Source organism: Nothoprocta perdicaria, unplaced genomic scaffold (assembly GCF_003342845.1).
Source record: "Nothoprocta perdicaria isolate Ctin4 unplaced genomic scaffold, notPer1 scaffold_39, whole genome shotgun sequence".
NCBI classification, from domain to species: Eukaryota; Metazoa; Chordata; class Aves; order Tinamiformes; family Tinamidae; genus Nothoprocta; species Nothoprocta perdicaria.
The window spans coordinates 3,267,119-3,280,999 of record NW_020455632.1 but is presented as its reverse complement, the minus strand read 5'-3'; the positions used below and the strand labels follow the sequence as shown (position 1 = coordinate 3,280,999).

Below are 13,881 nucleotides of genomic sequence, written 5' to 3'. Positions count from 1 at the left end.
ACCCAAACCCTGGGCAACATCAAAACAGCTATTTCAAGGGTCAAAAGAGTTCTTGCTTGCTCAGATTTTAAAGTTTTCTTTAGTAAAGACAACCATTTTTAAAAAGAAAAAGCTAGCACTTCATTCTCTGTGAAAAAAAGTAATTTTTGCAATTTTAACTCTAAATCTCATGATATCATTGTTTATATGATGCTCCGGGTAACACATTTTCTATGGTATTACTGCCAAGACTTAAATTTACATTGCTTTAAATTCTAAATTTATTACTGAAATAAGCAGGAAAAGGAAAATTTAGTTCATTCATTTGTATTGTTTTAAAAGAGAATTTCTTCTGCACCCAACCATCTACAGCCCAAGTTTTAGGCCACCTACAGTAATGAATTCCACAATTGAAAAGCAAATAGTTTCATGTATCCATAAAGCTTTCAGTATGTTTTTTCTCCCCTGTTCTGTTAAAAAAATTTGCTTCTCAGGTAAGAGGTATTCTTTATCTTTGTATCTTTACTTCAGCTATTTCCTGTTGTTTTCTTTACACAGTAAATACACCAGCCATACAACATCAGTGAAAAATCTAAGTTGAAGAAACATGCTAGCATGCTAACCAAAGAAGTAATTATTTTTTCTCACTGGAGAGGATAAATCTGGATCTTAAGAAATTATGAAGAACTACAGAGTTCACTGCGAAACAGATCCAAGCCTTGCTGGGGGATATGGGAGCTTTCCTATTGACTTAGATGGACTTTGGAGCAGATCCTGTATTTAAAATAGGGACTACTACACATTATACATGAAGCAATGGACAAAATGCCTTGCAATAAATACAAAATCCCAGGGATTTGTCATTGTTCTTGTTGTTTTAGCCTTTAATGCAAAAGTCTTTTTATCACAACCGAGTCACAATTTTACCTGCTAAAAAAAAGAAGTCAGTAAAGCTTAAAGCTGAGCCCGAAAATAAGGCAATGAGTGTGGCATAACACAGACTCCAAAAGCTAAATACTGCATGAAGCTGCTATATGGAAATATCACTCTCCATCATGGGCATGCTAGTGAAAGCCTCATACAGCCATTTTCCCTCTTTCTTGTTTTTATTTCATTTGTCTGTGATACTTAATGCTGATCCATCTTTTATGAATACAGAATAACACCCACTTCCTTTAATGCAAGAATCACAATAAATTTCCTCCAGTACAGTAATATTTTTCCCTCCAGTATCTCTTAGGAAAGGGAGTTGGTGTTATTACAGTTAAAGAACATAAGCTTAGCTGGCTTAGACATAATCAGCTAATGACAATTAACCACCATTAGCTGACCAAGTTTTATATCAATATCCCTACCTTACTTATTTAATTTTATGATTTATCACTACTCTCTGTGTTATTACATTAAGGAGGCCATGTTCATGTACTGTTTGATCTAGATGAATAGCTTCAGAGTTCTATTTAAAATGCTCTATTTTATATTATTTTGTCAGAAGATAGATCTTGCTTTTCTTCATACAATTACATCGCTATTTAATGTGCATAACTTCTGTATTTAAAAGGCTGTAGGTGAAAAACCTCAACTGATTACCCAAATTATATTCCAGTTCTCATTCTTTCAATATAAACCTGAGCAACTAGCATTGTTATATTAAGAATTTGGGATCTGAAGATCAAATTTCTGTTTGTCCCTAAGTATAGTTAAACCTGGACTTGGAAAAATGGAATAATTTACTGTCTTCTTCCTTCTTTACAGATCACAGAATGCTAATATGATCCAGAAATAACTTTTCTACTCCACAGCAGCTGGCAAAGTCAGGTGTTAAGATTGGCCTTTAGCATATGATCACAGTGACTACTAAACAGTCTAAATTTTTTGAGGGGACAACTTGCCAGTTCTATAGCAGCTTGGACTATAGTTCCTGTTTTCATAAACTTCCAACCTTTATGAGCTAAGACCATTTTTATTATYGATGCACTTCAAATTTAACATAATGCCAACTCAAAAATTCTTCCTTAATTCCTACATTCCCAGAAATTACTTGAGGAATGAAAAAAGGGAAGCATTTAACTTTACTTTTATATCTGCTTTTTCTTCAGTCAGCTAACTGCTCATAAGCTTGTCTCAACTTTTCATTTTCTGGAGTACATTTGCACCTTTAGAAGTACGAGGACATAGAAGAATCAATAAAATGAAGTTTTTAAAAGTTCTCTTGCACCAAGGCTATGCTTAGATTGACACTGTCACAAAAAGCATAGATGAAGTGGACTAAGACACTTGCGAACTCCTACAATTGGCTATTTTTCTTAATTCAGCAGAAAAAAAMCAAGTTATGTCTGGAACTTGAAGCACCACAGCAGTCCTTCTGAAGTCACTGGAACTATACCCAATTCCAGCACTATTGTCCTGATCCAGTGAGGTTTTTAGGTGCAAGGGCTTGTGACTAAAAGCAAAATTTCCCAAAGCACCTGAAGTGTCTCCAAYCCTATCTCCTAGGTGGACCTCAGACTTACACTGTGGTCAGCTGGTCTCCTGGATGGACCCCTTTGCTTGTCTCCTGTCATATCTTTGGCCATGTCTCCTGCATGTACCTTGGATGCACATAATTTCACTAAGTTATTTAAGAGAAGAAGACTCACCATTAATTTTCTTTGCTGAGATTCTTCCTAAAATGGAGAACTGTGAACAAAAATCTAAAAAGCTCTGCAACAAAAATCTAAAAAACTATGTATGCCTAGTGCTGTGTAGTAGTCCCATCAGTTACTTTAATTCATTTTAAAAATTAATTAATTTTTAAAATTTATTTCTGAAATATGCTTTGACAATATGAAGTTTTAATTTACAATAGCCAAACAACTGAGAATAGTAACTATTAAAACACAGGCAAATAGCACTGAGCCCACACCATGAACTACCTGTAGTGAGGGCTTTTTAATTTTTTTTTTTAATCCCTCACAAACTACGTACATGTGAAGATACCTTTAGAAGTCCAGAGCAGGCAAATGGGTTAAGTAAAAGAAATCTATTTTCAGCCAAAAGAAGAATGAATGATTTATTGAGTGAACTTTGTTCTGTATCTATTTAAAAGGCACAAAATAATTTTACAGAGATGTAAAAGACCTCTGTCCTAGAAAATTCTGTTCTCCAAGGAAAATCTCTGCCAGTGTAAAGTGCTGGAATCTTTCTCCCACTAAAAAGACAGGGATAATACAAAGAACGGAGGGAAGGAAGGGAACACAGCAGAATTATACATACTAAACTTGCTATCTTTTCACACAGAGTCTACATCAATAGTAGTATATTAAATATGACCATTTTCTGGCTTTTAGGACATATGGAGAGGTCTGACCACATCTATATTACTAAACTCTCTCAGGCTCTGAAACAGGGTGACCACACCAAAGCTTCCAGTTAGGAGTGGTTCCTGGCCTGTGCTAACTCCGGAACGATGGATGAGAACTGATTGTGAGAATGCTACTTGATCCTCACCAAAACAGTACCAGGATCTGCTCCAACAATAAATCTATATAGACAACCAAGGCCCTGGAATGTCTAGTTCACCAGTAGAGCAGTAGCTACAATCTCCTAGGAGTGCTTTTTGTATGTGTATCTTCYACTAGGATCTAATGACTGGAACTGTGGAACCACAGTTATCTTGTGGACTCCTCTATATTATGTTTTGATGCCATGGAAAAAGTAAGTCATCAGGTTCTCATAATTATCTAATGAAAATATCTTGAATCAGATTCCACCTTCAGTCACAGAGCTACTGTAATACATTCCCCAATGTAACTGGACTTCCCCTGAAAACCCTGAAGATCAAGTAGTTACCTTCTTTAAATTTTGCTTTATAGTTGTACTGTCTCTCTCCACAACCTTCATCATTTCTTGGCTTGCCATATACAAGATATTTGCTGCAAAAAAAAAAAAAAGGCAGGGTAAGTATATAACAAATCATTTACAAACTAGACCAGTCTTGCAAATAGGCAATGAAATCACAAAATTTATCCTCTTGAAATCCTAGTGAAAAGAATCTCAGTGGTAGAAATGGTAAACTTATCTAAATTAGTTACCAAAAAGTCAGACACACAAAAACAAGTCACCCATGCTCCTTACATGGCTAATAAAAAGAGAAAGACACCTTTGGAACATGATTTTATCTGTCCATCTTGCGTAACTTTGAATCAGGTGCTGGTGCTGCATCTGACTCTCTCTAGCACTGACTATAGAAGAAACTTTGGTCATTACACCAGGTACTTTTACAACAACAAAGATAATGATGACAAATCACACATGAAATGTTTGCAAGAATGGATACTAATAATCATTAAATTATTACTGGTATTTTAATATGCAAATATTTCAGATGACCTGACAATAAAAATAAGGGCAAGTACAATTTGTGAAAACCTGCAGACCTGCATAGGATCCTACCAAACAGGAYTGGAAAGTGATTGTGCAAGTCTTACCTTGCTGGAATGCAATGTAATACTAATGGTTCAGTGCAATTTATTGTCACTTGGTATTAACAATCACCTTTCAGAAACATAAATGACTGAATCCAACATTTGGACACTTAACTGAAAGTGAAGTGTTGAGCTCTGGCAGATGTTACTTATGTTAGAGAATGACGTGGATGCCTAAATATTCATTCAGTTTGCGTGGATGCCTAAATATTCATAAATTTAGATATTTTGACCCATTAGGATTATACTGTGTCCATCTAGCTTGACTTCCGTTACAGCAAAACCTAACAAGGCTCAGGTAGAAATTTCAGTTCACTGYCTATAACTCGGGCTTGAACTAGCACATACATATTAGGTTGCAAATTACTGCTAGAATGAGGCCCACAGATGTTCCACTGTAAAATGAAGAGCTCCAAAATGCTAATCAATGTTGCTCTTTGTCCACAGATAGTCACGGGTTCTTTAGAGGGTGTTCAGAGACTTAGATGGTTTTAATAAGGGCCATCCACTCCTGACCTCAGTGCTCTGATGAAGAAACACAGAGATCCAAAGAATAAGCAATTCCTTTTTCATCTTTCCTGCCCAATCATCTTATTGTGCAAATAAAGGGAGGATGCCTTTCCTGTTGTCTGAATCTGAAGCCTCTATGTTGGCTGACAGAGACAGTCACAACCTGGGAATGAAGGACAATATTTTGTGCCTCCTTTCTTCTGTATTTGTAAAATCAGCAGAGACCGTGAATAGTCATTTGCTTAAACCATTTAAGTTTACAGGTCTTAATCTGCCTGAAATACTCAAACACTGATTCCTCTCCTAAAACACAGGAGAAAACTGAAGTTTTGCACACAAAGAGTTAAAGGTAGTGTTGGAACTGATACTGCTAATGGTAATTCACTCACAATGTGTGATAGGGGAGGAAATGGTAATCACTCAGGTCTTTGGTGGTGATCAAAACATGGAGCTGGATAAATTCCAGCAATGCTCTAAGCAAACAGAATGCCACTGGAGAGATGACTGATGACTCTAGCTAGCAAATGTTARAAGACAAAACCAGTGCTCTTAAGTGAAAAAAAGATCCTAGAAAGTAGTATCTACTTCCAAGCCAATCAAAGAAGATGCAATTCTGTTAGTCATATGCCTGCTGAGCTCTGTCTTTTTCAATTAAATATCAAATAGTGCAAGGTTCTTCCTTTCCCAAACAAGAAGAAAGGGTTGCAGATGTGACATTATTTGGACAATTCAAAAAATTCTGCAAAAATCTACCAGTGTGATCCTATTCTACTAGAYCAAGGGGCCTGCATACAGTTTTGTGTCTGTCAAGTAAGTCATCTAAGCCCATGGGATAGGTGGCATATCCAGCAGAGGATTGCCCATCTGCAGCATTGCTGAGGTCAAGTCCTCATATTGGTCTCTCTCTTCAGCTCCAGATGCTACTATACATGAAGAACATGAATTTTAGGAAAACTACACATTTCAAAATTGTTAATGAAAGCATAAATGAGAAGCATGAAATGTAATAAAGAATGTAGGTACTGCATCAATTTCAGATCTATTACCATTTTTAATATGATAAATATGGCTTTAACACCCATAAATCCCACCTATAAATGGAGCTATCTGGTTGTCAAAAGCACTGCTTAGTGTCAGAAGGAAGGTAGGACGTGGAGAACAGCCTGGCTACCCTCAGTGATGATCTTTTCAAGTGACAGATCTGGTCTACTGTGGCTACAGAAGACTTGGAGTTGTAGATGTGTTTTTTTGTGGCACAAAGTAAGTAATAAAGTGGAATTCACAGATGTAGCAAGCTTAGATTTGTCACAAAAACCCAAAAGTGTGTAAGAAGGCAGTAGCAAAGCTACTTCAGAAGGAGCTGTCTCTGTGCACTGTGCAAGCAAGAGAACCGAGAAGGCAGGATTCAGCTAAACCGGATGAATGGCAAGGTTCAAGAATCTATTTCAACCAAACAGAAGTCCTTCAAATCTTGGAAACATGATCTTAGGGAAGCCAATAAACAGGCATTTAAACTTTAGCAGGCGTTAAATAAGAGGAAATTGCAAACAGCAATAGTAAGTTTCCAAGAACAAACATTAAAAGATTTAAAAATAAACAACAAAATATTCTTTAAGTTTACAAGAAGCAAGAGGCCTACACTAGAACTGGTGAGTCTACCAGTCATGGACTAAGGGAGTCGCAAAATAAGGTAATTACATTGTTTGAAAGTCGCTTTTTTATTTTATTTTTTTGGTATCCATTCTCCTTGTTCAAAACATTCAGGAAGTTTCTACCCTCTGCGTTCTTTTTCTAGGAAAAAAAATGTTTTATCTTTAGTGAAGTATTAAGTAGAAGTACTGCTGGAACATAAAGAATATAATAATCTGAACTTAAAGGCACATTTAAGAGTTTTAAAGAACCTTAAACACAGAATTACTGAGTTGATAACAATATTACTGCATAACAACCATCCATTCCACAGGCTTGGGAGCTGGATATTTTGTGTAATTCGTATTGACTTTACAAAGGAAAGGAACATTTTACCAATCTGTTATTTACATTTAAAATGAAAGAAAAGGTTGTAATGGATTAGCGACTGATCTGGGAGCAAAGAAAATAGATTAGCATTAGATTAGTTTAGCTGGTTTTCATCACAGCAAGGAATAATATTTAGATTCATCACAAATATTTCTGGAGTGAGAAGTGGTTATTACTACAAAACCCTGAAAGCCCTAGGCTAGCTGTTGCTCACTGTTACTGACTTATTTAGTCAAAAATGCATTCAAATCAGGTTGCTTATTGCTTAAAGAGCATGAGATGATTAATAAAGAATTCTAAAATGCCATTATATAAATTGCATAATGTGACAAGATCTGAAGTACTGTATGTATTCAGTCATAAGCTCTCTGGGATATTTCAAAATTAAGAATGGTATGAGAACAACCCAAGAAATAGGATTAAATAGGTACTGCAAGCATCATCTTTATGGTATTTCATGACACATATTTGTACCTGTCTTGCAGCACAATCCATTAAAATGCAAAACAACAAAATGAAGTAGCTTTAAATGTCATATGCAATTAACTATGAACTTTATTGCCAYAGGAAAATGATAAGCATACATACTTGCTGTTTAGACATTTACCTCTAAGTAGGTTGTCCTAAGCTCCCCTAATAGTTAATGTGATTAATCGTAGAGCAAATACCTGGGAAGACCAGATAATTTATACTTCCAACATTCTTTCCTCAGAAATGCTATTTTGTAAGGCCTCTACCATTCTTGCTTGGTTTCTTCTGAAAACTGCTAGTGGTTTATATACTTGTTAAATTTTACTCACACAATATTTCACTTACACTCACACGATGCTTCTCTTATGCTTACACTAGAGAGTGGTTCTCCARTGCTGTCACATGCACGTCTTTATACATATCAAAATCATATCTGTCACTTTATAACACTATATTTAAACYCATCTCTGCTTGTAATCCATAGTAYTTCCAGGATGCTTTTTCTTCACAACTGGTTAACCAGTTATTTACCATTCCACACTWAAGCAACGCTATGTACAGAACATGGCTCTTTAAAGAATCAGTCTTGCCTCCCTGCCTGTCCCCCTCAATCATTTCTCTGTTTTGTAATGGTSATTTTGAACTCTGATCCTGTCCCTCTACAGCTTATTTGCAGCATATTCTAGCATGGTATTTTCTGTAAGCTCAGTAAAAACACACTGTATTTATCTGCCAKACCCATAACAAAACTACTGAACGGTAAAAGAAGGGATTGCTGCAAAACCCCACTGGCTACATCCTTCTAGTTTCAAAAATCTCCCTGAATCACATTTTCCAAACAGTTCTCTCCAATATTAATTTCAAGTAAGTTTTATTTCCCAAACTTTCTTATAAGAATATCATGGCATGTAGTGTAAGTATCTTTTTTAAAGTCAAGAAATCCCAAGTCTACTACTTCACTTTAACCTACATTACACTGTAAAATGCTTAATGGATGTAGAAAGCTATGTGGAAAGAGATGCCATTATAGACCAGGAACAGTGACTTTCTTCTCTCTTGTTGCTATGGTTAAGTCCAAACTGGGCTTCTTCAGGGAAAATATTTTTCTCAAAAGCTAAGTCACAAGTTCAGGGAGAAATCATTCTGCTATTTCCTAATGCTATACTCTGGTAACCTTGGCATTTTTTGAATATTTAGTTCTTTCCTTTTCCAAAAGAAAAAAAAAAAAAGCTGTTCTATTTCCGTATTTCATGAATACTGTGCTGCTTTTTCAAAAGAATTTGTTTCCTTTTTGTGCATAATTAGAAGTGCTGCTGTCAATGGGCTCCCAGGGGCTGCTGCACTGAACATTTCAACAGCTCTGAAGCTCAAGCTGCAAACGGGGCAACAAGAAGCACAGTCATACAAAATGAATGGCCACTGAAATCTTCTACTGGGCTTACTTGGTGCTGCAGCCTCCAGAAGGGCTTCAAACATCTGCTAATGCTTGCTTCAGCTGAAAGCCTCTAAAAAAGTCCCCACAACTGGGAACCAATATCAAGTATCCTACAACCTGGAACAGTGTTCGCTAATGGACTGTTGTGATTTCAGGTACAATATAAAAAAACAATACTGAACCTATATATTTAATGTCATGACTGATGTGGCAATCTCATGAAAATCACAGTGCACAAAACAAGGGATGTCCAGGAGCTTGCAGGATCCTGACTATGTTTAGTATGGGCAAAATAAGATTGCAGTTAACCCTCTTAAAAATCATTAGATGTGAAAGATAAGACAGAAYGTGGGATGAAGGGCCTGGAGTTTTGCCAGACTATCACTGAATTCTCATGAGACACTGTGGAACTCCCAAGATCTGTCTGTCTCAGCTTGCTAATTTTAAAAATGCCCTTGACGCTGCTGTKACAATGATGCAGGATTGGTCAATTGCTTTAAAAATATGTATGTATATGCTGGACATTGCGAGTTGGCTTGGGTCAGAAAATGAAGATCATAACATCAGTTTCTGCAGGATTAGTGCCACTGTATATACTCCTTAGCATCCTATGGGGCTTCATCACATAGAAATTATGAAAAAGTTCTAACTTCAGGAAAACCATTTATCACTTATTAAAAAAGAAAAAAAAAAACATAACATGTGGTTGCAAACCTGCAGAAACTGGCCAAGGCAACTGAAAAAGAGCCCTCTATGAWTTTTGATTCAATTTATTCCATTTCAAGTTGCTGATAACCGCTGTAACTCATAACTAATTCACTGGAGTTTTGTTACCGAAAAAAGCATCATTTATTCTATAATTATCCTAAAGCGTAAGCGCTTAAAAGTGAAAGTCAAGTTTTAACAGAGAAAGAACACATTTAACATGCTTTGAACAGATAAATACCTTTTTAAAATATCCTAACTTTTTATATAGAGATCATTTTTGTAAATTGCTTCRCAGAATAACCTGAAAATGAAAGCTCTTCACTTATTCCCAGGCCAGGTTTATGAAATTAACTGCCAAATAAGCTCTCCCCATGATCCTGTTAATGACCTTTCTCCCGCCCTGGTAGGATCATTCCCCCTCCATGGATTAAAGGTGATTAAGGATCAGTGTCAGTTTAGTCTCACACATTTGCTAAGCAGAGACGACAAACTGTGCCAAAACACATTTGATTTATTCGCGGTGGTTTTGTGATAGAGGAACTCTGATTGGGCTCAACTCAAGGATCCAGAAAAGAAAAGGCTGCTTTATATCATTGGTAGCTCTTTAACCCAAAGTGTCACAGCAAAGACTTAATATCCTTCAGCAATATTATTAGTTTTCACAAACAATAACGACTGAAATCAATCAAGCTTTTCAGCACTTAGGGCTATTTAACCACTCATTCAATTAGCCAGCTGTTAGATGAATACCTGGGTCTACTGAACTGAATTTCAAGCATTCTGCTGTACCCACAATGAAGCTGCGCAAATAAAATAAGAAACAGAAGATTTCCTTTTTTTTTTTTTTTTTTGAGAGACAGGTCTAGCAGCATTATTATTACTTTTGAAAGACTGTAGAACTAAATCTTGAACCGATGTACTGTCATTTGACCCTACAGATATCAAGAGATCTATGTTGGAAGTTGGAAATCTGTGATAATTTCAGAGAATAAATACGATTTTAACTCAAGACAGCTTTACTTTCTCTTTATAATTGATTCTTGAAGCAATACAGAGATTTCTTGTACTTGGGTTGAAATATGTGCCTTTCTAAAGTCTTTAAAACCTGCTTGATTACTAAATATCCAAAGAACATGTGCTTGCTTGYAAGAAAAAGATTAGAGTAAGGCAAGATTAGTTCTAATGTCACATTAGAAACTGAGAGGCCACGTTATGTTGTCTCTGTAAATTTAAGATGAGTTTGAAATAGATCTGTATGTACAGAAAAAAGTGACCTACACATGGTCACCCATATCCATAAAATAAAAAGGTTAATTATTCAAGACTTAAATTTGATAAGCTTTAGGAGACATATGTGCCCTTAATTAGAGCAAAACCAACTCTCCTTTGACTATAATAGTACCAAGACTAGATCTTGTCTACATTGTTTTGCTCTGCAGTTAATAGCTTAACTACGTAGGAGCAATATTATATTCTTTGCTTGGCTAAYGAGTTGAATTTGCTGTGATAGAAAGAAGAGACAGAAAAGTCATAATAATAAAATAGCAGAGACAATACAAAGAAAAAATCTTTCAAACTTCATTAGTAAAATATTTAAAGCAATAATCAGAACATCTTATTTTCCAATAAAAAATGAGTGGTTCTGAAGACAGCACATGTCTGGACCCATTAACACACATGAATATTTTTAATAGCTTCTTCCTCAGACTAAAATAAACATCAGACTACAAAGGGTTACTTGACCAATTTCATTTTCCTACTGCAGCTGGCCTCAGATTATGTTGACAGGACTGTGGCTGTAGGTGCAAATTTATTAAGTCCTGCACATGAAAATATTGGTCTATTTTGTAAGTTACCAGGAGTTATGCACTGGAATGGGAACGGGGAGGCACAGGAAGCCAACTTTTACCAGGGGCCAGAGAGTATAATTTCAATAGCATTAAACCAGCTTTGGAAGGACATACTATATAATCTTCCAGAGTAGACAAATCCAGAAGAAAAGAGGRCTACAGTCTACCTTCATTATGCTTCTTGGTTGGAAATCTGACGCCACTGCTCTGTTATATTTTGACCTACCCTGTAAGCAGATAAATGAGTGGAAAAAAGATACCATTTTACTATAAAGGTGTCTTCTTTCTTTCACCAAGAGATTTTCTTTAGCTAGAACTGGAGAGGTTTGTATATTTGTATAAGACTTGAGAAGAACATGCAGCTAGCTGGAACAGCATGCCCCAGCAGACTGATCTGTTGGGTATTTCTGGAAGACCTTATTCGTTACCTCGGTTCCTCACTCCCTAGTCTGTAGACTAAGAAATGTGGCAACATAATGTAGTTCATGGAGATCTGTCATCTCTTAGTGACTGAGAGGYTAGGAGACTCCCTATACTTCGACTGCATATTCTAAGATGAATGAATACATCATAGAACAATCATCTCATCTACAGTTCTCCGCTGTAACTACAGTAGTTAGTTACTACTTTGTAACTAACACACTGCCATGCTGACTTGCTGTTGAGGGCCTTTCTTCTCTTTGCTGTTGTTAACTTTGCAAAATGCTTAAGGCACTGAGTGTCTTTTGCTTTCTTKGAACAGTTTCTCATCATCTTCTTTGACAAATCAGAAGTCAAATTTGCAGTTTGTTTTCTCACAAATGCTTTCCAATAATCCCACTTCCACTAGGTAYGGATAATGGAGTATCCACCCCATCACACTAAATGGAACCAGGAACCACTTTCTGGCCCAGAGGCTGACAGGAACATCACTAGGCTTGGATTCACAGAATTTAATGATTCCTTTATCCAAACTGCTCATCGAGGTCTTCCCCAGTGCTAACTCCTCAACCATGCTTGAATATCTGGAAGGATGCTAGCTGATGGAGGCCAAAATCATACAAGAAAACACTACCTTGTGATTCTTTCACTCCTTTAGTATATTGCTAGATGTAACCATGCCTATATTTAGGAGCTCCTACTMCTAGTAATATTTCTATATCCTATACTCGATCCACAGATGTACATTCACTCAAATCTGCATTCAGACATTTTCTGTATTCCAGATCTGCTTTGAACAATTATCTGACATTCTTGTCCATACTTTGTTTTTCTCCAACATTATGCATTGCATTCTGTGTTCATCTCTTTTGCTTGATTCTCGCTGTGTAACATTGTCCTGCACAAAAACTCCAAAATTCTGGATTTTACTCTTGAATTTTTAATTAAAATGCATGGGATCACAGGCCCGGAAATAATCTTTGATGATCTTTTTGTCTTAAGTAATGTCAATGATAATGTATAATTTTTAGCAAATGCTTGCCATCCTGTTCTTAAGAATCTCTACTCTAATGATGAAAGCTGCATCATCTTTCCAGGAAATCCTGTGAAGAATTCCATTCTTATCATTAACTAAACTCTAATCTGAATCAGCTTTGATACAATCTACTTCATTACACTTTATCTTGCCTACCATGGACATGTAGACTAAATTATTCTCTATTTCTTGAAAACTATTACCATGTCCTTCAACTATCCTCCTTTTAGTCTAAATAACTGTAATTTATTTATCTTTGGAGGCCATTACTTCTTAGTTTCTGTTGTGGGATCCACCTTATTATATGTAGATGTCTAAAGCTGAATTTTTCTGCCTTTGCAGTCTGCAGAAACCATATCGTTCATCTCACTCTCAAGTAGTCAACTAAGTAGATGCATTGAATATAAAAGGATTTTAAGAGGAGTAGTCCAGATGGAGAGATTTATGCTTTAGACATGTAAAGTATTTCTTTTAGCACAAAAACTAGCTTTTTAAATGCATATATTAATCCAATGTTCCTTCAGATTACATCTTCAGATTCTCTGTATCAAACTGCTGTCTGCCAATTTTTTTCTCCATTTGCTATATCAAACATAAAATGTTGGCAATGCATTACAAAAATGACCTGGGAAGTCTGTATGTTGCTCAATTCCTTCCTTAACAAACATCAAGCAAACTAATTCTATACTTTGGATGACTCAGAAGTTTCTCATAAAAAGTTTATGAATTGAACTGTCCTGATTTGGTAGACATAATATTCAGCCTTTAACATTTGAATGTCAGAGAAAATCCATGCAACCTCTTTTCKCTTTGTCCTTCCTTTCTGTACAAGTTATAACCCTTCATATGGATATTGTAGTTTTKTGAGTTGTCCCACCTATGCCTGTTAAACATATTAGCTAACCATCTGGTAATTTACGAAGACTTTCAACACCACTTTGTTTTCCCTATTTTATGCATTTATGTTACATTACATATACCTCATCT

At 36.0% G+C, this 13,881-nt stretch overlaps 1 protein-coding gene across 1 annotated transcript in view; it reads right to left on the bottom strand.

Moving 5' to 3' along the window:
* Positions 1-13,881, bottom strand: part of LDAH (lipid droplet associated hydrolase) — a 113,042-nt gene that overhangs the window by 10,361 nt on the left and 88,800 nt on the right. Inside the window, exon 6 of the mRNA XM_026044875.1 lies at positions 3,811-3,893. Within this exon, the coding sequence (XP_025900660.1) occupies positions 3,811-3,893 (83 nt within the window). The remainder of the gene's footprint in view (positions 1-3,810; positions 3,894-13,881) is intronic.